The 27,384-nt window shown below is 42.8% G+C and overlaps 1 protein-coding gene across 1 annotated transcript in view; it reads left to right on the top strand.

The window, feature by feature from the left end:
* Window positions 1-27,384, top strand: part of Sec10 (Exocyst complex component Sec10) — a 196,718-nt gene that overhangs the window by 65,938 nt on the left and 103,396 nt on the right. Inside the window, exons 9-10 of the mRNA XM_070527533.1 lie at window positions 1,235-1,441; window positions 24,248-24,410. Of these exons, the coding sequence (XP_070383634.1) occupies window positions 1,235-1,441; window positions 24,248-24,410 (370 nt within the window). The remainder of the gene's footprint in view (window positions 1-1,234; window positions 1,442-24,247; window positions 24,411-27,384) is intronic.

Below are 27,384 nucleotides of genomic sequence, written 5' to 3'. Positions count from 1 at the left end.
AAGGGAACTAATCTGTGCACTGCCAACATGAACATCAGTGTCACAAAGTGCAAGCTAAAAATTCGTTTTGATCATCTTTCTCTTTTATTGTAATTGGCCAGATGCTTTTATAGTGCTTTTATGCTTGCTCCTCTAACTAAAATTTTATGCCATTTCTCAGCGCCCTAGGTTGTAGAATTATCTGGCAAAATCACTTTTGTGTGAGAGTCTACCTGTTTTGAAAAAGTGTCTCGGCTTAGTTTGTTTTGTTGGTTTCAGCAGTTTGTGCTGTAAGCATGCAGTATTGTGCAGGGTTGATTCCCACAAGTTTTTGTATGTACATTCAAAGCATCTATTTTATTAGTAGAGAACCTACAAATTGAAAAATCAAAAGCTTAATCTCATAATATGTTGACAAGTGATAGCATTTTTTTCTTAATATATAATTTCTAGTGCTTTTGAAAGAACATCTCATCTTACTTTTATGCTGCACCATGACACTTGTGTACTTGGTCGCATGTCGCCTGCCATGGTGGCTCACTGGCGGCTGTGGCGTCTGCTCATCAGCAGCGCAAGTCTTGACATCCAGCCATGGTGGTTTCCTTTTGATATGGGTACTTGGGTCTATGAAGAAGGTGGTCAAAGTTAATTTGGAGCTATGGCATCTCGTAGCCCAAGTGTCGCTTTGGTTTTTCAAATCCCATGAATGAGTCAATCACTTTGTTGCATAACATACAGAGCTCTCCTACTCTTTGTGATGGCATCTATAACACACAGCAAGGGAGATGGTGTGGTTCATTCTCACAGAGCAGCAGCAGTAGTAAAATAATTGCTCTGAGTCAAAGATACTGGTAGCTGTGCCATACAATCCATCTTGTTGAAAAGCACACACGCATCATAGTTGGGGATGTAGAACAGTCACCATGTGGGAAAGGTATGCATACTTTGATGTCTTGCCTGGTATTTTTATACAGTTACCCTATCTTAAATTTGCACCTGTTTTGAAAGTATGTTCAACGTGGCTGAGAATATCTGGCCCAATTTTTACTCGTGGCTTAGACAAGTTCATTTTTATATTCAGAGTGATGGCATTAACAAAGACAGGTGAAATCACTAATGAGTGACTGACTCGAAAAGGTGCAAACCATATCATGCTACGACAGCCTTGGCAGAGTTCATGTGTAATGCATGTAATGCTTCAACATGTTCTTTGTTTGTGGAGGTGGTGATCCACAGTGTTTGCCTCTCATGGTAGGACTATGCAGCTGTCTTCCAACCTGGCCAAGTTCAAGATGGGGAATGACCCTGCTTTCCTGAAGAAGTTGACGCGCCAGATTTTCTCCAAGCATTTGGACCCATACCTGTCGATTGAAACACACTACCTGAGGGACAAATGCTGCTCTGTGCTCAACAGGTACTACGAGTCCAAGAACCACCACAAGCGGCAGTTCCAGTTTGGCGGGTAAGAGCCTTAGTGTCGTGCTAAGAGGGTACATGAACTGGCTCTGCTTAGAACGAAATCACGCATTCATTTACAGCTTCTGATGTTTTCTCAGACACGAAGGGGACTACAAAAGTGTCTGGATAAACGGTGAAGCAAATTTCAAGAGAAAAAAGATATTGGCAATGCCAGGCAGAAGAAAAGGCTTTAGCTGACCTTGAAGTTCAGTGCAGTAAAGCTGCGCCTAGAAATAACAACCACAGATGTGAAAAATTAATAAATACAGTAGAACCTGGTGGACACATTCCCGTTAAGTACGTTTTCCCGGCGCTAACGTTTGCAATCGAGAGCACAAAAAATGACCCAATAGAGTTGCGCTCAATTTTACCGGTTCATATGTTCCCGGAAAACACGATTTTTCGGCACCAACGTTGAGTACGTCACCAAACTGGGATTGCATGATATGTTTTCCGACTGATAGATTCCATCTGAACAAAAAAATGCACAAGGTGCGCGCGATTGCGAAGGGTATATGGCTACCCGTCTCACGAGAAAACGATGGTGCGCAGTACCAGCAAATCTCCACCCAAGTCGTCGCACGCCGCAGTCACAGTTATCATCGCCAAACCTGTGATAAGGATCTTCACCTATCTGTTTTACAGCGCATGGTGCGTAGTGCCGTTGGTAGCACACTGCACGCTTTTTTTAGTAGGCGATAATCAAAATGTGTCGCCGTTCCCTGCTGCAGGTGGCGCAATGTGCACGGGCATGAAGTTTCACTTCGGCAGCATCCGGCATTGCCCACCAGCCCTCGGTTACCCATCTCCATCTTAAAACACCACACATTAGGAAAACAACAAAACACGTCTCGGGCTGCCGGAGCACCTCCAGCTCAACGCGTGTTGGCATCTTGTGCCGTAACTATTCGCGCGACGCTTTGCATTGCGTATGATGTCAGCAGTAGTTCAGTCTGCCAGATTTTTTAGTTACTTCAGATCGTACGTTTCCCCAGTTAGTACATTTTTTCTCACGGTTTTTTCCCAAAACGTCCCGTAGGGGCGTCTGCGGCAGCAGGTGTTTGGTGTGTTGCAACACCACATACCCGAGCACACGAGGGTTGGACCCTCCCGCGTGTAGCTGTGTCCGGAGAAAGGGGGATTCTGGGGGTTGAGCCAATGCCGGGTGTTCGGACCTTTAAGGCCCTCGGCGGAGGCAACACACCTCTTTGGCCTCTGCTTCATGGAGACGTCACCCCCGGACTGACCCACCCGAGGGAAATCGGCAGTCGCCTCTTCCTGTCTCTTTCTCCTCGAATCTTCGTCTTTCTCTCTCACTTTCTAGCCTTTCCTATCTTCTTCTCTCTTCTGTTTACTTCCTTTCTCCTTGGCGGCAAGGGTTAACCTTGTGTGGCTATCCTACCTTGGGTACACCATATTTGGTTATAGTGATGGCGTACGACTGGCGTCATGCAGACTTGTTCGCAAGCTCTGCCACGTCCCCTTCGTTGGGCTCCATGGTGGGCGGTCGGCGCTATTGCGGAACAAACACATTTTCCTATGGCAGCGCAAGCCTCTGTAGTCTATGATCGGCGTCTGAAAAGGTGCCGCACCAAAGTACCATTCCGATTCTCCTTTCGCAGCAACGCTCCATCTTTCCCCAAATACTATGTAGTCCACAGTGAAAGCAACGCGCCTCTTAGAAAGCTCTCTCCTTTCCTGGTAGCCAAATGCCTGAAATATAAAATCGGACAGACATACAAAGCCTCCAAAATGTCTAGCGGGGACCTCCTCCTAGAACTGAATAATAAAGCTCAAGCAGATAAGCTGTCTGAACTTATTAGTATTGGCGAGGCGACAGTAACTGTTTCAGCCCACAGAACACTTAATACAAGCAGGGGAGTAATATCTGAAGAAGACTTTATTGGTTTAAGCGACGAGGAACTGCTGGAAGGTTTCCAGGAACAAAATCTTACCAAAGTACAAAGAATAGTAATCCGCAGAAACGATCAAGAAATCCCCACCAAACATGTTATACTCACCTTCGAAACAAGCCTAATGCCTACCTCGCTCGATGCAGGTTATGTTAAAGTCAATGTGAGACCGTATATTCCAAACCCCAGACGATGTTTCAAGTGCCAAAGGTTTGAACATGCTTCAAATGCATGCCGAGGACAAACAACTTGTGCTAAATGCAGCTCCAATGAACAGCAATCTGAGAATTGCACCTTTACCCCACATTGTGTTAACTGCAAGGGAGATCATCCAGCTTATTCGCGATCCTGCCCTTGCTGGAAAAAAAAAAAGAAGTAATTGCACTAACTGTTAAAGAAAAAATCTCTTTCTTTGAAGCCAGAAAGCGACTGTCGTACCTTTCATGACGTAGCTATGCCGATGTGACGAAGGTGGGGGCATCGTCACAGAGGCCGGAGGAGTCCTGCGAGCCCACGCACAGTGGTCCCGTAGTGACGCCGCCCGCCCCCGTGGTGGAAGCAGCCAGTGCTGTTCCATCATCTCCAGAGGCCCTGCAGACACCAGTCCCGTAGGGCCCTAAGATCAAACGAACCCCAAGGCCTGAGACACATGTTTCGGCGCCCAATTCTCAGTCGTCCAGCGCTTCAGAGAGAGCGATGGAGATCGACACGAAAACCCGGTGTCATTGACACCGAAGGACAAGCGCTCTCTTGAGCGCGGTAAGAGGGACAAAATCCCAATAAACGCGCAAAATAAGAAAACGATAACCTAAAGGTTACCGCTCATTTGCATTTGCCTTTTTATATCCATGTCGCCTAACATTTCACCTCTTACTTTTTTCGTAGTGCCATTTCTTACCTTTCCATTGCAAAATGGCTTTTATTATCCATTGTAATTGTAGAGGATTCTTACACTATCTGGGTGACATTAAAGACATGTTAAGTAACTTCTCTCCTGTGGCCCTGTGTTTACAGGAAACAAACCTAGGCGATAAACACAAAAACATTTTAAAAGGTTTCACTGTTGTACGGCGCTACCGTACTCAGGTGAACCAGCTGTCAGATGGTGTAGCCATTGTTCTGCCAGGCGGTATAGCAGCCAGAGAAGTTCCCATTAACACTCACATAGAAGCTGTTGCTGTCACCGTTTTAGCTCACAAAAGCATCACCATTTGTTCAGTGTACATTCTGCCGCATTCACATTTTAACGTAAGAGATCTAGAGTTAATTTTAAACCGGCTACCTAAACCATTTTTAATAGGCGGTGATTTTAATTCACATAACACGTTATGGGATAGTAAAACTACTGACAAAAGGGGTCAAACGCTTGAAGATTTTATCCTAACAAATGGCATGCCTTTTAAACACCGGTGCGGCAACCTACTACTCCCCAAGCACAGGAGCTATGAGTTGCTTAGATCTGGCACTGTGCTCTCCATCTCCCTTTGGCGATTTTCAATGGAGTGTTATTGACAATCCCTATGGTAGTGACCATATGCCTGCTATTAATAAAAGAACATCTCCTTTTCCTACCATACCATTAAGACCACCCCGTTGGAAACTCCACCTAGCAGACTGGCCTCTCTTTACTGAAAAGGCCACCATGGATAACATATCAGATGAGCTAACAATAGACGAAATGAATGAGAAGATTACCGCCTGCATACTCGCTGCAGCAGAACAGACAATCCCACAATCCTCTGGCTTCTTAAGAAAAAAACCTGAAACTCTGGTGGATGAAGGAATGTACACAAACAAAAAAACTACAAAACAAAGCATGGGGTATCTTTCGGCGATACCCAACACAAGAAAATCTACTCTCTTTCAAGAAATCAAAAGCGAAAGCCAGGTACACACGCAGACAAGCCGAAAGACAGTCCTGGAAAAATTATGTCTCGTCTATAAATAGCTCAATAACATCCAAACGAATGTGGGATCAGGTTCGTAAGTTTAGAGGCGACTACGCTTCTTACACTATTCCCGTACTATCCCCTCAAGGCACGCAAACAAATATAGAAAAACAGGCAGACATTTTAGGGCAACATTTCCGTGATATATCAAGCTCAGAGAACTACTCTGCTGCATTTCTAAAACATAAGCAATTAGCAGAAAAACTAAAGCTTCCGATCACAGGAAGTTCAGAAAGACTGTATAATGCCACTTTAACACTTCCAGAAATCAACAGAGTCCTTACTAGTGGCAAAAAAACAGCACCTGGTCCGGACAGGGTACACTACGCAATGCTAGCTCACCTATCCCCTAAAGCAGTTGAGACCTTGCTTCATTTCTTCAACATAATCTGGGAAACGGGAAAAATACCCAAAGAGTGGAAGAAAGCCATCATAATCCCTTTCTTGAAAGCTGGAAAACCTCCCACAACAGCAACCACTTATAGACCCATAGCACTCGCAAGCTGTCTTGCAAAATCCTATGAAGCCATCATCAACATAAGATTGACATACATCCATGAAACGGAGAACCTGCTAGATAACCGTCAGTGTGGATACAAGAAAGGTTGCTCCACAATAGACCACCTAGTCCAGCTAGAAGACGAGATACGTACGGCCTTTCTACACAAGCAATATTGTCTCACAGTTTTCTTTGATCTTGAAAAGGCGTACGACACAACATGGAGGTTTGGTATCATAAGGAACTTAGCAGATTTAGGGATCCGAGGTAGAATGCCGAAATGTCTAGCCGATTTCATGTCGGACTGAACATTCCAGGTGCGTTTAGGAGCTGCGCTGTCACGTGTATTCATTCAGGAAAATGGTGTGCCACAAGGATGCGTACTAAGCACAACACTCTTTATAGTAAAAATGAACTCTGTTAACAAAGTAATTCCCCTTTCTATTATGCACTCCATATACGTTGATGATCTGCAAATAGCGTGCCGTGCCTCAAACTTATCACAATTAACGAGCTTATAACTAGCTCCTGATAACAATTAATAAACTAATGGAGTGGGCTGAGAGAAATGGCTACCGCTTCTCTACTCAAAAAACTGTTACAGTGCTATTCTTGCGAAAACAAGGATTGTACTTAGACCCGATTCTAACATTGAATGATGTCGCACTGCTGGTAAAACAAGAATATAAATTCTTGGGAGTAATCTTTGATAAAAAACTAAACTTCCTAGCGCACATTAAAACAGTAAAGATTAAGACAAATAAAGCATTGAATATCCTAAAAGCTTTATCTCATAAGCACTGGGGTTCTGACCGAACCTGTCTTTTGCGTATTTACTGGTCTCTTATGTGTAGCCTTTTAGACTACGGCTCCGTGGTTTACGGCTCAGCCAGGCAGTCCTACATCCAACTACTTGATCCAGTACATAACCTTGGATTGTGACTGGCAAGTGGTGCCTACAGAACGTCACCCATTCAAAGTTTATATGTTGAGTGCAATGAACCCTCATTACAGAAGCGCAGAGCATTACTTACATTCTCTTACTTGCTCAGAATTCAGTCATCACTGCAACACATATGCTACAACATCGTCACACAGTGCAACTCACGCTTACACTACACAAATAAACCGAGCATGATTAGGCCACTTGTCCTGCGGTATGAGCAATACTGTCGGGATTATGACATTCCCCACGAAGTCCTCCAGGTTGCCAAGAAACCACAACGGTTGGCCCCGTGGTACGATTTCATACAGTTGTGCGACTGGACATTGACACATTTAAAGAAGAAAGACACTCCACACGAACAAATCATACAAGAATTCCGTGCTCTTCAGGACAAGTATCAAAATCACATGGAATTCTACACGGATGGATCCAAAACAAAAGAACACGTGGGTGTAGGGGCCGTAACAAAAAATTGGGAAAGAAGTATTCGTCTACCAAAACATGCCTCTGTTTTCACTGCTGTACTTTATGCTGTATGGGTTGTAGTTAAAAAGATTATCAGTGGCAGGCACAAAAACGCAGTCATATACACTGATTCCCTAAGTACTCTGAAGGCTCTAAATCAGAAATCTGAGTGTGAACTCCTGTTAGGAGACATACTAAACATGGCCGCGCTTAACAAATACGGGAAATCAATCAGCTTCTGCTGGGTACCAAGTCATGTTGGAATACCGGGTAACGAAGCAGCCGATAGATGTGCATCAATGGCAGCATACAAAGACATAATAAACACAACACTTCCATATAAAGATAGTATCCATGCCATTAGGAAGGCCTTAACGTCAAAGTGGCAACACGAATGGCACCATTGTAGAGAAAACAAACTATATCTCACTAAACCCGTACTTGGTGAGTGGAAGTCGTGCAACCACCAGGATCGCTTCTTTGAAGCAGTTCTATGCCGACTATGCATTGGGCACATACACCTCACACAAAATTATCTACTTACAAAAGAAGACGTGCCAACATGTGGAAAATGCCAAGAACAACTTACAGTCATGCATATATTACTCACATGCACACACATTGAAGTACAAAGACGAAACTTTTTGCACAACCTATATCAAATGCACATACCTTTACATCCTGCTTTAATTTTAGGAGATGATTCGATAATCCCATTACCTAACCTGCGTAAATTCCTAGACTACACTCGCTTTTTGCACAAAATATAGACTAACACAGCCTTTGTCCTCTTAAATAGTATTATAAAGCACCTCGTGTTTGGCGCAGCATAGCCTTAGCCGCTTTTGCGCCACTAAACCACATTTAACTAACTATTCCAAAACGTAAGAACGAGGTTCTACTGTATACGCTTATGAGCTTAAGCTTATGCAGGATATTGGATATTACGAACTTATTTTCAAGTCTGATGCAACTATTTTGCAACTCTTTTGGAATAAAAAGGCTAGTAATGCTAAGAGGCAAGAGTTGTTGCCAATTATCATTAGAGACTTCAGTTGGGCAGATGACATTGCTGTAATTGACTACTTGGAGACACATCTTCCCATCACTAATAACAATGTCAAATTATTATGGAAACTTTCTTGTAGTGTTATTGAGTACTGTGCGACACTTTTGTTCCACTTAATAAAACCTACAAATGCTGCTTTAATCCTTGGATCAATCGTGACATACATTGTTGGGCTGCTGAGCACGAGGTCGCAGGATCAAATCTCAGCCACGGCGGCTGCATTTTAATGGGGGTGAAATGCGAAAACACCTGTGTACTTAGATTTAGGTGCACGTTAAAGAACCCCAGGTGGTCGAAATTCCCGGAGTCCTCCACTACGGTGTGCCTCAAAACCAGAAAGTGGTTTTGGCACGTAAAACCCCATAATTTAATTTTTTTAGTGACATTATACATACTGCGCGTAAAATTAAGAGGCTGCACAAACAGCACAAATCTTCAATGCCCGAGTTCATCAAATAAATCAAAAATTGGTAACAAAAATTAACAAAGCCACGCAGTTTCTTTTGAGAAAACCTATAAGAATATGTTAGGTTAGACCCCACTAAATTTTGGCATTATTTAGGCACTGGTAAAAAAGAAATCTCAAAGGTAACTGGATACCATTACTGTGACAAATACAATATAGATTGCAAATAATTTTAATTGTAGCGAACAAAACAGGCGTGTGCTTCAGGCACATTGTCAGTGCCTCGCTTGAGGATAGAGGTTGCGTCCTTGGTGCCTGACCCTTGACCAACAGACCTGCCTGTTTAACCTTCTGGGTTTGTAATTAGACTGCATTACATATTTGGTGGAGATTGCTAGGCTTTCCAGACAATTTTCTTGGAATTGGGGGCACCGCACCGCTACGAGCATGGTCACAGGAATGCCTTTCTTCTTGCTGCAGACTTTTTTGCTGTCGCAAATCTTGCCGATGTTATCCTGCCTTGGCTGCAACGGCACCACCGGCGCAGGAATTTGCGAAGAGCCGGGCTGGAACCAACGTGAAAACATCGTCCAACCGTCATCGCCTTTTCCAACCCTCGACCGGATCTTCGCCTGGCAACCCCATGCCACTATCTGCACGGGAGCATTGCCTTGGCTACAAAGGCACCCAACCTTCACAGACCACTTGGGGCACCGCACCGCTATGAGCATGTTCACAGGAATGCCTTTCTTCTTGCTGCAGGCTTTTTTGCTGTCGCAAATCTCGCTGATGTTATCCTGCCTTGGCTGCAACGTCACCACCGGCGCAGGAATTTGCGAAGAGCCGGGCTGGAACCAACGTGAAAACATCGTCCAACCGTCATCGCCTTTTCCAACCCTCGACCGGATCTTCGCCTGGCAACACCATGCCACTATCTGCGCGGGAGCATTGCCTTGGCTACAAAGGCACCCAACCTTCACGGACCACTTGGGGCACCGCACCGCTACGAGCATGGTCACAGGAATGCCTTTCTTCTTGCTGCAGGTTGGTTATTTGCCGGGCACATGTTGTACTCGCTCTAGCAATCCATGCTTACTTGTGGTGTCGTGCCCCTCAGACACATTCAAACTTTGCCAAGTGTTTTTGTATCGGTGCATATGTTCTTTCGCCATCAATGCTCACTTTGACTTCTTGCTTCTTGTTCTGTCAGGCAACATCGAGTCAAATCCTGGTCCTCCCCCGTCCCTTGACTCTATTGCTGAGTGTTTTTCACGCTTAGAACTTGCACAAAATTCCGTTCTGTCTGAACTTGCAATGATTTGTGCTTCCCAGTCGAATTTCCAAAGCTTGGTCAGTAGCCTTTCATCATGTGTTGATGCTCTGGAAAAAATTGTCGCAACGAGTCAGTGCAATGATGTCAGTCTAACGCCTAATTCAAACTCGGATATTCACAGCCTTTCATCCGAAATTCGAATCCTCAAAGAAAAATGTGACAATCCCGAAAACTGACTTCGGCGAAATAACCTGCTGTTCTTCGGACTGCCCGATGCGGCAGATGTAACATGGGAGCCATCTAAAATGGTTGTAATTTCTTTCTGCTCCGATAAGTTAAGCATATCAATCGGTTCCGCCAACATTGAAAGAGCGCATCGCTTAGGCCGCTTTGAGCAAGGGAAGAAACGGCCAATAATAGTCAAATTCACGCATTTCAAAGATAAATGCAAAATCCTTTCTGCTGACCCTAAGCTCAAGGAAACTGACTTTTCAATCCGGGAAGATTTTTCAGCGCATGTGCGTACAGCTCAAAAGGAACTTCATGCATTCGGCAAAGAAAGTGGCTTAAAATACAAAATACAGTATGATAAGTTAACCATAGGCAACAAGCAGTTTGTCTACAATGCTGATACAAATTCCGTGGTAGAGCATGGGTCATAGCGGTCACTATCTACTTCAAGGCTCCCCTCCCACCGTCAGCCACTTTTGCCTCCGTCACGCCCACATGTTTGTGAAACTATGGCGTTTGTTTTAGCAAACATTCGTAGTTATCTTCCAAAGAGAGAGTCAGTGGAAGCTTTTCTTGATGACGACGGCACCGATATCGCTATATTTACAGAATCGTGGCTCTCCGAAAATATCCTATATGAGGAACTGCTTGACAACAATAAACCGTTTTTCATCTACAGAGGTGACAGGGTTTCGCGCAGAGGTGGGGGTGTTATAGCCTTTATTAAAACCAGCCTTAATTCTTCTCTTCTTACGACTCATTCCTGCCATGAAATTCTTTGTATCAGAATTACCCTTTCCACAACCACATGCATAGTCATTGCATGTTATCACCCTCCTGACAGCGACAGTTCCTTTACTACTGATATTTACTCGTTTCTGTTCGATCTTTATACTCGTTTTCCTAAAGCCAATAACATCCTCTGTGGTGACTTTAATTTCCCCGACATCAACTGGGGAAACTTGTGCGCATTTTCTCGTCCATCGAAAGATTTCCTTGACGTTGTCATGACATTCAACCTCAGCCAAACAGTAAACTTTACCACACGTGGAAGTAACACCCTTGATTTAGTCTTTACATCCCCCTGAACTCATCCATGTCGCTTACCCGCCGTGGTTGCTCAGTGGCTATGGTGTTAGGCTGCTGAGCACGAGGTCGCGGGATCGAATCCCGGCCACGGCGGCCACATTTCGATGGGGGCGAAATGCGAAAACACCCGTGTACTTAGATTTAGGTGCACGTTAAAGAATCCCAGGTGGTCAAAATTTCCGGAGTCCCCCACTACGGCGTGCCTCATAATCAGAAAGTGGTTTTGGCACGTAAAACCCCATATATTATTATTATTATCATCCATGTCGAGCACTGACGGTTTCAGTGACCACAAAACAGTTATTTTCAACCTATCACTTCCATTTGCCCAACGGCAGCGCTCTGTTAAGTTCATTCGCGATTATAAAAAGGGAGACTTCGCTTGTATCAACTCAGAGCTTGAGAACTTTATTTTCATTTCAGGCTATCTGCATCTAATAGGTCTGTTGAGGAAAACTGGCTAGCGTTCAAAAATAAACTTTCAGAACTGGTCCAAACCTATGTTCCACTGATATGCATTCGCGGCGACTCCATTAAGCCCTGGTATTCTAACTCCTTACGGAGGCTTTCTCAAAAGAAAAAGCGTCTTTTTCATGAAGCTAAAGGAACTGCGCTGGCTTTTGAATGGAAGAAATATTTTTCGTGCCTACAGGATTGCACGTGTCGCCTTAGGTGTACAAAAAGAAAGTTTTTTCACAATGATCTGTATGGCATTCTACTAACAAACCCAAAGAAATTCTGGTGGATGTTATCACCCAAATCAAGCAACACTCATTGCATTACCCTTTTATATCCTGATGGTTCACAGGTGCCTCCAGAACTTCAATCTGACGTCATGAACTCTTATTTTACATCAGTCTTCACACATGAGCCTGCCTGGAATACACCACACCAAACATTTTTTAACTTTCCTGCGATGGCCCCTATCAACATCACTAATGCTGGCATTTGTGCTCTAATAGACAAACTAAACTTGTCTAGTGCTGCCGGGCCAGACAGCATCACTGCGAAGATATTAAAACACACAAAAAATCTATCTTCTCATCCAAAGAAAATTTTTTATCAATCTCTTGCGAACAGTTCTATACCTAGTGACTGGAAAATTAACAAAGTTGTTCCTGTTTTCAAGGCTGGCAGCCGGAGCGACCCGTCGAACTATCGTCCTTTTTCATTAACTTGCATACCATGTAAATTTCTTGAGCATATTATATACTCGCATACAGTATTGCATCCCACCTGAATTCCAACTCCTTCTTCTTCAAAAATCAGCATGGCTTTCCTCATGGCTATTCATGTGAATCACAGTTATTTGAGTTTACCATGGACCTTCACCTAAACCTTGATTCTTTGTTCCAAACTGATGTGATCTATCTTGATTTTTTCCAAAGCATTCGACCGTGTTCCACATCAACGTCTTATGTACAAACTTTCAGGTCTTCACCTTCACCCACTTGTTTTAGACTGGATTCACAACTTTCTCACATCTCGCTCTCAGTTCACCGTAATAGGCAGACTTCCTTCAAGTTCTACTTGCGTCACCTCCGGAGTACCACAGGGGTCTGTGTTGGGCCCACTTCTCTTCTTAATTTTTATTAACGACCTCCCACTCAACATCTCATCCACCATCCGCCGTTTCGCAGATGATTGCATTATCTACTGGTGTATAAATACTAAAGACGATCAAGCTGCCCTCCAGAACGATCTGAAGCTTATTGAAAATTGGTGCACATCGTGGATGATGGAATTAAACACTAGAAAGTGCAGTTTTATGCAAATTTCTTGGAAGCGGTCCAATTTAATTTATCCTTACTCTTTATTTTCTGAGGACCTATTGCAGGTAGAAATTTATCGTTACCTTGGCATCGCAATCAATAGCAAATTAACTTGGGTTGATCATATCACAAATATCACGGCCGATGCTTCACATACACTTGGTTTTATCAGAAGATCACTTCCTACTTCCCCCGCTAACATACGAAAACTGGCATATGAAACTTTTGTCTGCAGTAGGCTTGAATATGCATCCGCGATCTGGAGTCCTCATCAGTCCTACATAATTAACATGCTTGAATCCGTCCAGAACCGTGCAGCACGCTTTATATTGTCGACACAGGACTTTCATTCCAGCGTAAGCTCCATTAAACTATCACTTGGCCTCACTTCCTTAGCTCTCAGATGAAAAGTTGCACGCCTGTGTTTATTCCATAAGTTATATTTCAATTTCCCCTATCTGCGTGGTTCCCTTATATCTCCTCCCATTCGTACATCGCGCCGCCTATTCAATTCAAATTGCATCCAACGACTTCATGGCTCCACTAATGCTTTTAACAAGTCCTTCTTTCCGACCGCAATTGAATGGAACCTGCTGCCTGATTCAATAACTAATGAGCACGACGCGACAAGGTTTAAGGCGATGTTATTAAATCATCTGGGTTGACATGTTTCTTTTTGCTCCGATTTGTGTTCATTAAATGTTATCCCTTTTCCTGTGTTGAGTTTTTTTTATTTATTATTATTATTATTTTTTTGCTTCCCTGTAACCATTGTGTACTCGCCCTGCTGCCCTAACCTTTTGCCGACGTGTGGTGCTTGTGGCTTCAAGGCAATATTGGCAAACACCGTGTTAACTATCGCGTTCCTTGCTTCCTTTTATGTCCCTGTGTTGATTGTTATGTTTTTGACTTTTGTTCTTATTCTACCTAGTATACGCTCCCCCCTTATGTAATACCCCGGCAGGGGCCTTTAAGGGACAATAAATGATGATGATGATGAATGTGATGAATATACGCTTAACTCATGGTCTCCACTGCCACAAGATGTAACGAGATCATGTGAGAGTGTGCTAGAAATGTTGCTCAATGTTAGCCCTAAAAAATCTTCTGGTCCTCATGCTATTCTTAACGCATTGTTAAGGTGTCACACTGAACAAATATCCAGCTTCATTACCCACATATTCCAGTTATCACCTAATGATAGCGTCGTACCTCTCGACTGGGGTAAGGCACGCATTGTCCCAATCTACAAAAAAGTGGTCGCTTGTTGATAAAAAATTACCGTCCTGTTTCGATTACCAGCACTTTCTGCAAATTATTAAAACATATTGTTGCTAACTATATTTATGAGCTTTTGGTGCAAGAAAATGTGTTGTCGTCATACCAGCATGGTTCTAGAAAGAATGTTGACTGTCACACAACTTGTGTGAATGGACTGCTCATTAGTTCAGTCGTGTTCTTTATGTGTCTGGTCAAATTGGTGTTTGATTTTTGGACTTTTGCAAGACATTCGATGTGGTGTCCCACACTAGGTTATTATTTAAACTGAGTCTGGGACTCCCATCTGGAATCGTTCATTGGATTAAAGCATATCTGCATAACAGAACTCAGTTTATTGAGGTGCGCGGATGCTTCTCCGATGTGTTGCGAGTTACATCTGGTGTTCTGCAAGGCAGTGTTTTAGGTCCACTGTTGTTTTTAATTTGTATTAATGACTTAGTTCAAGTAATTCTAAAGGAAGTGGATGTCAGATTGTTTGCAGACAATTGTGTTGTTTTTAAAGAAATATCGTCTAGAACCAACCTATTTTTGCTTCAGAAGTCTTTGCAGTCAATAGATGAATTGTGCCAAGAGTAGTGCATGCAACTTAAACATGTAGAAAACTGTACGGTTATGTATAACAAAAAATAATACACCTACTGCTCTTTTATACAGTCTTTGCAATAATTCAATTTGGCAAGTTAACAACTACAAATATCTAGGTGTCATTCTAACAGACAAGCTTACATGGTCTAGTCATATTTCAGGCATTTGTACATCTGTGCCCAGGCAACTTTGGACTCTGAAGAGAAAGCTAGAAAATGCACCCATAAGTACAAAATTGTTAGCTTTTAATGCTTGAATTAGGTACAAGGTCAAATATGTGGCGGCCATTTGGAATCCTCACACTAAAGAGGATATAGCAAAATTGGAAAGAGTTCAGAGGAAAGCCATAAGATTTATTTTTGAAAAGTATAAAGGTATGATTCGCCATCTTCAGTCATGCAACAACATAATATTTCAACATTGAAGGCCCGTCGAAAAGTTGCTCACTTGGCGTCATTGCATAAAATTATTTCAAGAAAGGTAAATATTGATTTGCCTGATTGTATTAAGCCAGCCGCTATAACAAAAACAAGGCGATTTCACCAACATTCACTAGCTCCAATATTTGCACACACTGAAGGATTTAAGTATAGTTTTTTTCCCAGAACTGTTGCTGATTGGAATTTGTGGCCAATTGAAGTGTTGGATTCAGGAAATTTTATCAGGGAAATAGAAACACTTTTGTTGTAGGTCTTTCCACTGTAAAATACTGTTACTGCTTGTTGTGTTTGACTTGTTTGCCAATGTTGATGTATTTGTTTGATTTCAGTGTACATTACTTATCTTTGATGCTTTCGCTATGCAGACTTAATACTTTTGACTTTTTAGACTAAGAGACTCTATTAATGTGTTCTGTTGGCATGTTGATAGACAAACCTGCTCTTTTGTTGTATATAGTCTCTCCTGCTTAGGCCAGAGCTATGGCTCGCAGTATTTGTAAATAAAATAGATTAAAGAAAGAAATTTGTTAAAATGGAGATCAACTGTAATGAAAATTTCACACTAGTGTATCTTACGTTTTCCCGACATGCAGTTGTACATGCTCTGCACATTGCTTTGACGTCAAGAAGGGCATGAGTTTGTGCCACCAGCGCACTTGGTTGCATACTATGCATTTTTGCTCTTTTTTCAATGTATTTCATTTTTTTTTCATGCATAGATAAGAGCAGCATAGAGTGGGATGCATTTCCTCATTATCCCTATGGGGGTCAAATCCGTCTCCCTAGGGTCACATTTTTTTTAAAATTTCTTAATAGATTTCATTTCATCAGTGACTTATTTAGAGAAAATGCAAGCAAATAAGTTTTTAGGTAACTATAAAGTGACCAAAATATTTTAAATATGTGCAGTGGTATACATGGTTTACTGTTAAATACATTCGTAAGCTAGCATAAATATTTTATGATTGTAGTAGAATACAGAGAACTTATTTTTATACTCTATATAGGTCAAGCGTAACTAGAGCCTATATTTTGTAACATTCGATTTAATTTTAATTGGTATTGTGTTGCGCCACAGAAACGTGGTGCAGGGTCCTTTGGATCACATCTGTACCAATGTACAAAGGGCCATAAGAGTGGAAAATTAAGTGGATTGTTATAAAATATGGCCACAGGGACGTGCAGCCTTATCGATAGCAAGGCATGCATTGTGAAAGCCCACAAGCAAACTTGTAGTGCGAACCCATTGTAAGAACAAAGGGAGAAACTTGCAGTAATCAATTGTTTGGGAATTTATCAGTTCTTGCATGCCTCACAAAAAGACACACGCATGGCAGTATCATCGTTTTGCAGGTGCCTGCATGTAGACAAAGTAATTGCACTCCTCCTGGAGAGTGATGCGGCTGAGCATTTCTTAGTGGTGCTTTCAGCGAGAAGAAACAAGAATAAACTTGATTTTCTCAACAGTCCTAACTGGAAATGATGAGAACGCCGAATATACAGTCTCGTAATAACAAGGTTGCCTCCGACATGGAGTACCTTCATCTTACCCAATATTCGCTATAACCATACATGTTGAAATTGGTAACAAACATTTAGATTTACTGTGTTACATTCAATAATTTGTTATATCCATGTTCATTATATCAAAGTATGACTGTAACAAATTTTAGTTGTTGATCAGTTCAGGCCACTCCACACCACTTATTAGCAGGATGCTGAGCATGGTTTAAAGGGCCCCTCACCAGACCCCATACCAAATTTTGGTTATACGCTGGAAGTTGTTACATGTCCTCTAGGGAGCGTTCTGCTGCAAAAATGTTTCAAATCAGCTCATTAATAGCTGAGGTAGAAATATTTCAGTGCTGCGAACCCATGATTTCAGCAGGCAGGCTCCACTGCCAAGCAAGACGCTCTCCCCACTCGCCCCGTCTAGCCTCCACAAGTGAAATTCCTTCCCTGCGTTCTCCCATACTGAACCTTGAGGATCGCATGATGCATACGTCACGGGCATCGCCTGCATTTTTTGTTCTCCTCACTTTATTTTTTTTCGGCACTACACACTACCGCCGACGGCATCGCGCGCAAGCTGTTGTCTCGTTCGCGCAGCACACGATTTTGTGCATTGTGCACAAGAAAACTAGCGGTATAATTCAGTGCTACACAAACACTGAGGCAGAACAAGCGGATTGCAGAGCATGATTACGTGCTGGAACACGATAGAAAATGGCAGTTTCGGTACCTGCGCCGCAACCGCACGACCGTGGGAACAAGCAGACGAAGCGGAAATGCATCTCTCTTGCTTTGGTGCGAGGTAAAACAGAAAACACACAGACATTCTGTTTGTGGGTTTTATTATTTCTCTAAACTTCTATTCGTCAATTCAAGCAACAGATTGCGCAGATAACAGATGTTGTCTTGAATAATTCTCGAAGTCACATGTCACCACGAGCAACGTCACAATGTGGACGCGATTACATAGGCACAGGGGCACGACTACGTCACCGTCCGGCTAGGAGCGAGGCGGCCGCGAGGAGAAGGAAAAACGGCATTCGGTTTGAAATTTCAGGTCTTTCCGCGGCGCGTAGCAATGTAATACTTTGCAGACACGATAATTAACGCTCAATGTATGATCTGCGCTTGTCAGTTCAAAATGGCCAGACCTGATGAGGGGCCTTTTCAAGAGGCCGACAACTGTATGGAATGTGTCTTGAGATTACCATGCTGATGGTTAGATTGGGACTCGCAATAATAGAAACAAGCACAATTTTATCCCTAAATAAGGAATTATAGCTTTAAATAAATTGGCACTGATACTTGCACAATGATGACAAGAAGCAACACTTTGCAGCAAAATGTGTCGTTAAGCACCTGAAAACAGTATCCATTTCTAAATAAATGTACAGGCTTCATTTCGTTTCAAATGCTATAACTATAAAGTCACAAAAATGTTTATTTGCTAACATTGCAGGTTATCTATATTTATCGGTGTGCTGTAAACTTTCTCATCATATTTTATTTTCCTTTCACACTACAATTTTTTTTTTTTTTCTTGGGTACAGAGCCTATACTTCTATTCGTGTTTCGAATAATAATAGCGTGCACGATGCGCTCGCTTTGATAGCCGAAAGGGGCGTCTCAATAGGCACAATAAGCAACAAACTTCGGAAGTTATTGTAGCTTATTCCGTAAATGTTACATCCCTAAAACCTTCTTTGATTTGTCCGCGATAGAAGTGTTTTCCTGATCGCAATGGCTAACTCAATATAGAACGATTTCCAAACGGTTCGGGTCTCGTAGTTCCGGAATCACACGTGCACAGGTGACACGACATAGTATTGCTCAATGCTTCCAACATTGTGGTTTCAGAGTCACCCGTACACATGCAGCCATGAATGCGGCTAGATATATGATACATTTTCGGTTAACTTGAACAATACTTAAATGTAATGTGGAAAAAAATAAGAAAATGAGCAGAAATAAACATCTTCAGCGCTTACTGGGAATTCACTTGTAGCGTGTTCAAGACGGTACACCAAACAACTCACGGTCTCAGCTGCCTGTCTCACACATCGGAGAAGTTATTCCTAATGAGGTGGAGCTGATACTGAATCGCCGCCTAAGGCTGTGGCACCAAATGAAAGAAGGATGCCTAGGCAGAGACCTTCGCTTAAAGGGCCAATTCTCAGAGTGGGGAGACAGGCTGCTGGATGAACTGTTGCTGGTTAGATACTTCAGATAGTAGGGTTTCTATCGTGGCAAGGAAATGGGAATGCATGAAAATTGGTTGTCAGTGGACACTTAAAGCAAATACTAAGTCAACATGGACTGTTAAAACACCATTTCAGAAACCTCACAGTGCTTGTTGTGGGCCAAGAAAACATTTTGTTTAAGAAAAAATCATCTTTGAAGAGTGCTGATACCTTCAGCACAATTGAAATCACCCATTGCGTACGCTATTTCTGCCCTTTACAGCCGTCTGTGAGTAAAATGGCGCCTGACAGGCGGCACTACCGTTTTTTTTTTTTTTAAATGCAAATGCATGGCCATGGAGAAATGGAGCCAGGACAGAGTGTTGGATTCCTGCCACATCACATAGACGGGGAAATCTCTGCTACTTGCATTTTGTGGGAGTTTCGGGAGCCAGCAAAACCAGTGCTGCACCACATGATAATGAAACTACTGAAACGCGAAGGTGCAGGTGGGGCAGAATTGAGCAGAAACAAAGCCTTTCGACCGCCCAGGTCGTTGTCAAGGGTAACCTCAATGAGTTCTTTTTTCTAAGCATCAAATAGAACTGGACAAGTAGCATTTTCTTTCGTCTTATAATGCAATGCAATTAGCTTTTTACTATGAGAAGCTGAGTACTAGCGACAGAAATAAAATGAGTGCCTTTGTTATCGGGCTAGTACTTGAATGTCCCTGGTGAGTCTCAAATAATGTGCTGCATTTACCTCAATTTCTCGATTACCAGAACGTTGTTCGCTATAATATTGATGCCTTAAGTGTCCTCGAAAATTGATCTATCACTTTACTTTGACTTAATGTTTGCCTTTCATCATCATCATCAGCAGCAGCAGCCTATGTTATGCCCACTGCAAAGATGAAGGCCCCTCCCTATGATCTCCAATTACCCCTGTCGGGCACCAACTGATTCCAACTAGCACGTGCAAATTTATTAATTTCATCACCCCACCTAGTCTTCAGCCATCCTCGACTGCGCTTTCCCTTCTCTTGTTTGCCTTTGGTGTCCCTTTAAGGCTCACTGTTGGAACAGACCAGGAGAAGTCGCTGGTACTTAAAGAAGGGAACTGCGCTAAAAAAGACACGGACGAGTAAGGACATGGACGGGCACAAACTCGCGACTGATTTTATTCAGAAAGAACACAAATATATATACCTAGATTCTTATTGCCTAATCATTGCCTAAGCGCACATGCCAAGAACGTTTTCTCTTTCTTATACAAATTGATACTGGAATCGCTTACGCAATCATCACCTGACATATCAATGTAAAAAGCTTCTGCGAGTTCACGTGCTACCTGGTTACGACTGCGCCTTAAGATTTTGGTTCTAGCCAGCAAAGGCTGGCATGCTTTATCAGGCGTAGCCGAAGGGCATGCGCCGCAATGTAAGGGCAAATTTGACCCCTTTTCGTTAACCATAGAAAGCTTGTGTTCCCTTAGTCGTTCATTTATACAACGGCCCGTCTGGCCAATGTAAACTTTTCCACATGTCAGGGGAATTTCATACACAACCCCGACCGAACACCTGGCAAACTGGGTGGCGTGACGTTTGGTGCAGTCTCGCACGCATTCCTCGCCGGAGACAATTCGGGGGCACAAAGAGGCCAACTTGCGCGGGGCAGAAAATACCACCGGCACACCGTAGCGATTGGCGACATTCTTTAGGTTGTGGGAAACCCTATGAATATAGGGGAGAACCGCCGGTCTGGTCTTCGGTTGACCGCCACCATCTTGAGGTGTTCTGGGTTTCAAGTTTTGCAGAAGCTTCTCTGCCACAGCAGCCACGACGGAAACGGGAAAACCAGCCTTCTGCAACCTGCCAATCTGATTGTTGAGGCTGTCATTTACCAGGTGAACACATGATTTCTGCAGGGCTTCCTTCAGGCACAGCATAACAATGGCGCGTTTTACCGTCTTAGAATGAGCGGACTCAAAAGGCAACAGGTCTTTCTGGGCTCGTGGTGAGTACATCCAACACGTGTGATCTGGTGTTAAAGTGATGTTAATATCTATTAATATTTAATATTTAATATTTAATTTAATAATTAATATTAATATATATTATGTAATATATATTATATATTATTATTATATATATATATATATATATATATATATATATATATATATATATATATATATATATATATATATATATATATAAATATTAATTTAATAATTAATATTAATATTTAATATTTAATTTAATATTAATATTAATATTTAATATTAATATAATTGTTAATATTTGCTGCGGCTTCCAAAAGGCAGGCCTAGAGAAAAAAGTCTTGGTTGTGTGATTTCTCTGCTGGCCGACACAGTACTGCCACCCAAGATAGCCGATGTGCTAAAGAAAGGACCTAAGTTCAGCATGGAGCCTAATGTGCCAGCGCACGAGTTGCTGTCGTTGAATCGACAAGTGGCGCGCAAAACTGGTGAAGAGGACCGTGAAAGGTGTCTTCTTGATGGGGTCGTGTGCCTGCTGCGTACGGCCACCAAGCCTCGAGTGTCTGCGTGCCTAAGACAGTCAACTGTGAAAAGGGACGCCGAAGAAGTCGTCTCTTTCTTCAAAGAACATCAGCTGATGCTTCTACAGGCGGACAAGGAGGGAGGATTTGCCGTGCTACCAAAGGGGGTGTTTAATGACAAAGCCGTTGAGGCCGTCGGAAGGAACTTTGTCACCAAAAACGTGAAGACTTCAAAGGTAAAGGCTCAAGCCATAGAACTGTGCAAGGACTTGGCTTTAGATAGACTTTCAATAGCTGTTAACAACTGTAAGCGCAATAGCCTAGAACTGTTTTTCACCGTGAAGACGCACAAAGATGACAAGCCGTTCCGGTGTATTGTGAGTGAAAGGGATACGTGGCAACGAGAGATTAGCTCTTTTCTCCAGAAGTGTTTAAGGAATTTAATTATACAAGACCCTTTTGTTGTGAAGAATTCAGGTGATGTGGTTTCTTTCCTACAGGGTTCCTCATCTTTAGGTTACGCTGTCTCTTTTGACATAGAAAACCTGTTCTTTTCTATACCGCATGATGACCTATTTTGTGCAGTTAGGTCTTGCATCGACGAAAATGGTGTAGTAGATTTTCAGAATACTAGCAGCCTAACCGTGGACAATTTCATGAAGCTACTAGAATTTTATCTTCAGTCCACTTTTGTAACTTTTGACAACCATTTTCATGTTCAACGTCAGGGCATTTGCATCGGGTCTTGTGTGGCACCGGTACTGGCTAACATTTTCCTGGCCAGCATTGATCGTGATCTGGTGTGTTATTTGGACGACAAGATGGTTCTGAGAGTTTTTAGATATGTGGACGATTATTTGGTGATTTTTAAGAAGCAACCCGGTTTGACGCACACGGTTACCGTGCAAGAGACCTTATCTGTCTTTAAACGACACGGGAGGGGTCTAACCTTCACCCACGAATTACCTGAACAAGATAGATTGCAGTTTTTAGATATTAACATCACTTTAACACCAGATCACACGTGTTGGATGTACTCACCACGAGCCCAGAAAGACCTGTTGCCTTTTGAGTCCGCTCATTCTAAGACGGTAAAACGCGCCATTGTTATGCTGTGCCTGAAGGAAGCCCTGCAGAAATCATGTGTTCACCTGGTAAATGACAGCCTCAACAATCAGATTGGCAGGTTGCAGAAGGCTGGTTTTCCCGTTTCCGTCGTGGCTGCTGTGGCAGAGAAGCTTCTGCAAAACTTGAAACCCAGAACACCTCAAGATGGTGGCAGTCAACCGAAGACCAGACCGGCGGTTCTCCCCTATATTCATAGGGTTTCCCACAACCTAAAGAATGTCGCCAATCGCTACGGTGTGCCGGTGGTATTTTCTGCCCCGCGCAAGTTGGCCTCTTTGTGCCCCCGAATTGTCTCCGGCGAGGAATGCGTGCGAGACTGCACCAAACGTCACGCCACCCAGTTTGCCAGGTGTTCGGTCGGGGTTGTGTATGAAATTCCCCTGACATGTGGAAAAGTTTACATTGGCCAGACGGGCCGTTGTATAAATGAACGACTAAGGGAACACAAGCTTTCTATGGTTAACGAAAAGGGGTCAAATTTGCCCTTACATTGCGGCGCATGCCCTTTGGCTACGCCTGATAAAGCATGCCAGCCTTTGCTGGCTAGAACCAAAATCTTAAGGCGCAGTCGTAACCAGGTAGCACGTGAACTCGCAGAAGCTTTTTACATTGATATGTCAGGTGATGATTGCGTAAGCGATTCCAGTATCAATTTGTATAAGAAAGAGAAAACGTTCTTGGCATGTGCGCTTAGGCAATGATTAGGCAATAAGAATCTAGGTATATATATTTGTGTTCTTTCTGAATAAAATCAGTCGCGAGTTTGCGCCCGTCCATGTCCTTACTCGTCCGTGTCTTTTTTAGCGCAGTTCCCTTCTTTAAGTATGTACGACCGACTCGCCCAACAACGTGCTCTCCTGAAGAAGTCGCTGGTTCTGCTACTTTTCACTGGTTAACTCATTTACATTTTACCAATCTATAAAAACACTGTTGTGTCTAATTCTAAATTAGTTTTTCGTGTGTACACATATGTGTGTATAGCACCTTGTAGCATGCTCATGCATGTATACCATGCATGCAAGACTTAGCACACCTTTATAGCCTGTACCGTTGAGTAGGAGGGACAGGAGCGCCAACACTACTATCTTGCAGTACATTTAGTGCGGCCAACTTAATTCTCAGTGCTAGAATGTGCCTAGTGTTCCATCATGCCCTCTGCCTCCGCTCGCCTTCTCTCTTCTTCGTGGCATTCCAAGGCACTCTTCTTTTTTTTCTCCCTTGCTGTTAGTGCCAAATGTGTACTATGCAGTGGCCAAGAAAAGACTTGGGCAGTCTATTTCCAAAAGTGAAAAAGTCTTGTGCCACCAGATTTACTCACTACAGCTCTACTAGCAGAGATACAGGCCATAATATTGCACTGTCTGAGCAGAGCAGGAGTGGCATATTTGGCTTGGGATGGTGACAGCGAAGAGTAAGCTAATCTATGTAGGAAGCAAAATGAAATGCTTTGTGTGTGGGTGCTAATCTGGCTACTACATTTGCGACCATCAGTTGCCTGTGTTATTGTTATTACCTAACATTATTATTTCTTATGTTTGCCTTGTCTGTAGAATTCATGACCTCCGTCGTGACCTTCAAGCAAAGCTTGGTGCCCGCTCCAACATCAACATTGCACCAACAGTGGAAAACTTCGGTGGCGAGACATTTCTCTCTGAAGAAGTGGCCATTAATCTCTTGCAGGAGAGCAAGCTTGCCTTTCATCGCTGCCAGCTGGTGTGCTTGTTTTTCTTCTCCCAGTGATTTTGTATCTTTATGCACCAGGTGAAATGCCTAACAATTCTGTCCCCCCCGGAGATTCCTTGAAATTTGAGGAGTATTTGTTCAAAGTGAGCGAAATCCCAAATCAAAACTAAGTAAGAATTGCTTGTACTTGACACTGCACCTTCATACTCTAGTTTGGACACTCAGATATTAAAATGAGCCAATTTAAGCTGCAATACTTATTACAAAAAAACTCATTTTCAACGAAAAATGTTCTTCGTCTGGGCCAATCAATATAAAAGATAGTTACATATCCAGTTGCAGCACTCCTACTGCACCACATGTCCATACCGGTACGGGGCCTGCTATGAGAGCAGCCGAGGATTTCTCACATGAGCACATCGTCTAGTTTTGTTTGTTTTTGCTGGCGAAACGACCCTTGGCTATGGGTTTTAACGGCTATGAAGAAGTTTTTGACAGGATGGCACCCAGACAGGGTCCTTCACACGTACACAAAAAATATTGCAGAGTACACAAGCATGAGGCTGTGCTTCAAAGTAAGCTTGCACAGGTGCATTGTTGGCTTGAAGTGTGGCTTCATATCACCTGTTGCATTGTTTGAGCTTGTCGATGGGGTTGGTGAGACAGTGTACTGGGCTCGATGTGGTGAAACTGCCACCTTTGTGCATCCAGCACACAAACGCAAAGCTGGCTTACTGCAAAAGCAATATGCTATCTAAAGCAAACCTTGCTTCACCTCTTTGTAATGGCATAGCATAGCAGACAATGTGAAGTCATACATCTAGCCATCACTGTGCAAGCACAGGTTTGCTTCAATGTGTGGCGGTGCTGGCGCTCCATAATGTATGGCTACGCACTCGCATGTCCTGCCATATTCTGTGGGTGAGTGTACGTCTGCCAAGAACTATAAAAGCTGTATCTCTGCTGAAGTGTAATCACACAGAAAATATTGTATCAGAGGAGTCAGTGAAAAGCTTCAAAGCAAAGTTTAATGGACTGAATAGTTTAGCAGAGCATCAGACTTCATTATAATGGTTTGGGACGCATGTGAAATGAAGCACCGGTGGCCCAGCAAAAACCAAATGTCTCTTCGAAGCTTAGCAGTGTGCTACAAGATATCCATAGAGAACAAGAGGTCTAAAGAACTAGAGGTGACTGTTGTCGTGACATGTTTTGTGCTGTGCTTGCAGTTGGCCATAGTGCTGTTGTACAACTTCTCAAGCACAGACACGACAAAGGCAAAATGAGAGCAAAACTTCTAGAGCCTGAAAGTTTCTCAAATAAAGATTTGCATTCAAAGTGGGAAAATTCATTGTGACTCGGCTATTAGAGCCAAATCCAAAATTTGGTGTCGAATTGTACTTGAACTGTGTTAGGTAGATTTGTTGTATAAGTCCTAGTTTCTTACTTCGTTGCTGCCAATGAGTCCAGAAAAGATTATTTCTATTGACAACCAGCAGCTTCACTGTGAAACAGTCGCATATTTCTCCACTTCTTATGGATTTGGCCACAATGAAAAAACGCTCCTCACTTGTTTTTTCACTTCCTTGGCTGAACCTTCGTGGGGCCATGCATGAACGACTTACTTGTAATTATTTGTGTCATAGAGGGAACACTTCTGCTGCTGAGCTAAAGGGCACGGGCTCAATCTCTGTCACAGTGGCTGCATTTTTATGGGTTTTAAATGCAAAAATGCTTGCATGCATAAATTTAAGTACACGTTAAAGAACTTCAGATTGGCAGAATTAATCCAGAGTCCTCCACTATACCTTATAATAATTTTATGGTTTTGGTATGCAAAACCCCAGAATTTAATTTTATAATGAAGATAATGCCCATTTCACTAGGTTTGGCAGGCATATACTAGCACATATTAATATACCTTTGGGATTCAAATTGATTATAAGAGGATTTATCCCCCTATTTCTTAATGATCCTCCACTTGACACTCCATCTCTACTCCATAAAGTGGAAGACATTGTCAACCCTTGGCTGCGACTGCATGTTAGCAGTTCTCCTTGGTAATTTCTGAGCTCAAATTTTTTACGCAGATGCTCTGAACATGTGTTAGGAGCATTATTAAGCACAGTGCTATTTGAAAAGGGGCAACATTTTTCGCAAAGTGATTTGAGCTGAGGCCTGTTTCTGTATATAGGGTTTGTGCATGTTGTCTGTGCAGGCCAAAAAATAACCAGAGACAGTAATACCCAAATGGTCCTTGCTGTCATGCAGTATCAAGCATTGCTTTGCAATTGGTAGGACAGTGCACTGGAAGTTTCACCTGGCTATATGAACATAATGAGCTTCATTGTAAGTCACTCCGAGATATAGCGAACGCAAAGGAGATTGTGAGATAGTTCAATATATCAATAATACGAACTATAATATGTGCATATGTGAAGCTTATCTGAAACCTCCACACGTCTTTTGGCATTTTTCAGAGATCTGGAAAAACAGGAATCTGCCGGTTCACCTCTCCAAGGCTGTTTCGAACACACAAAAGTTTACGTATTTTGCACACAAATGTCGCAAGTCGCTCCCACTGTAGACTAAAATGCTAAGGATTTGCCTGAATGCTAGAACGCGGTGCACTTCATACGCCAAAGCGTTTGTTGCACATTTTTATTTAGGATAAGCTAGAAATGGACATAGCACAGCAACAAACAAGCCTGTGAAAAGGAAATGCACTATGCTGACATTAGTGCACTTGTACAAACATGCGTGGCTGTGCGTTCATTACAATGTCATTTAAACGGCCGATGGTCATACTCATCCGTAAGCAACAAGTGAACAAGGCAGACTGTTGTTTCAGGTTTCTGTTCCAGAACCGACTGGAAGCAGCCATCTTCGCTTCTCATCTGCCCTAAGTCCATCTGTCTCTTATTGCATGCCACTCGGTGCTCCGACACCGTGCATTCCCTTCGTTCTCAGCCCTTCCCCTCCTGCCTGACTGCTGAAAGTGCAC

This window comes from Dermacentor albipictus, chromosome 10, assembly GCF_038994185.2.
Source record: "Dermacentor albipictus isolate Rhodes 1998 colony chromosome 10, USDA_Dalb.pri_finalv2, whole genome shotgun sequence".
Classification (NCBI taxonomy): domain Eukaryota; kingdom Metazoa; phylum Arthropoda; class Arachnida; order Ixodida; family Ixodidae; genus Dermacentor; species Dermacentor albipictus.
The sequence above is the reverse complement of the archived record's forward strand: the minus strand, read 5'-3'. Positions and strand labels throughout refer to the sequence as shown.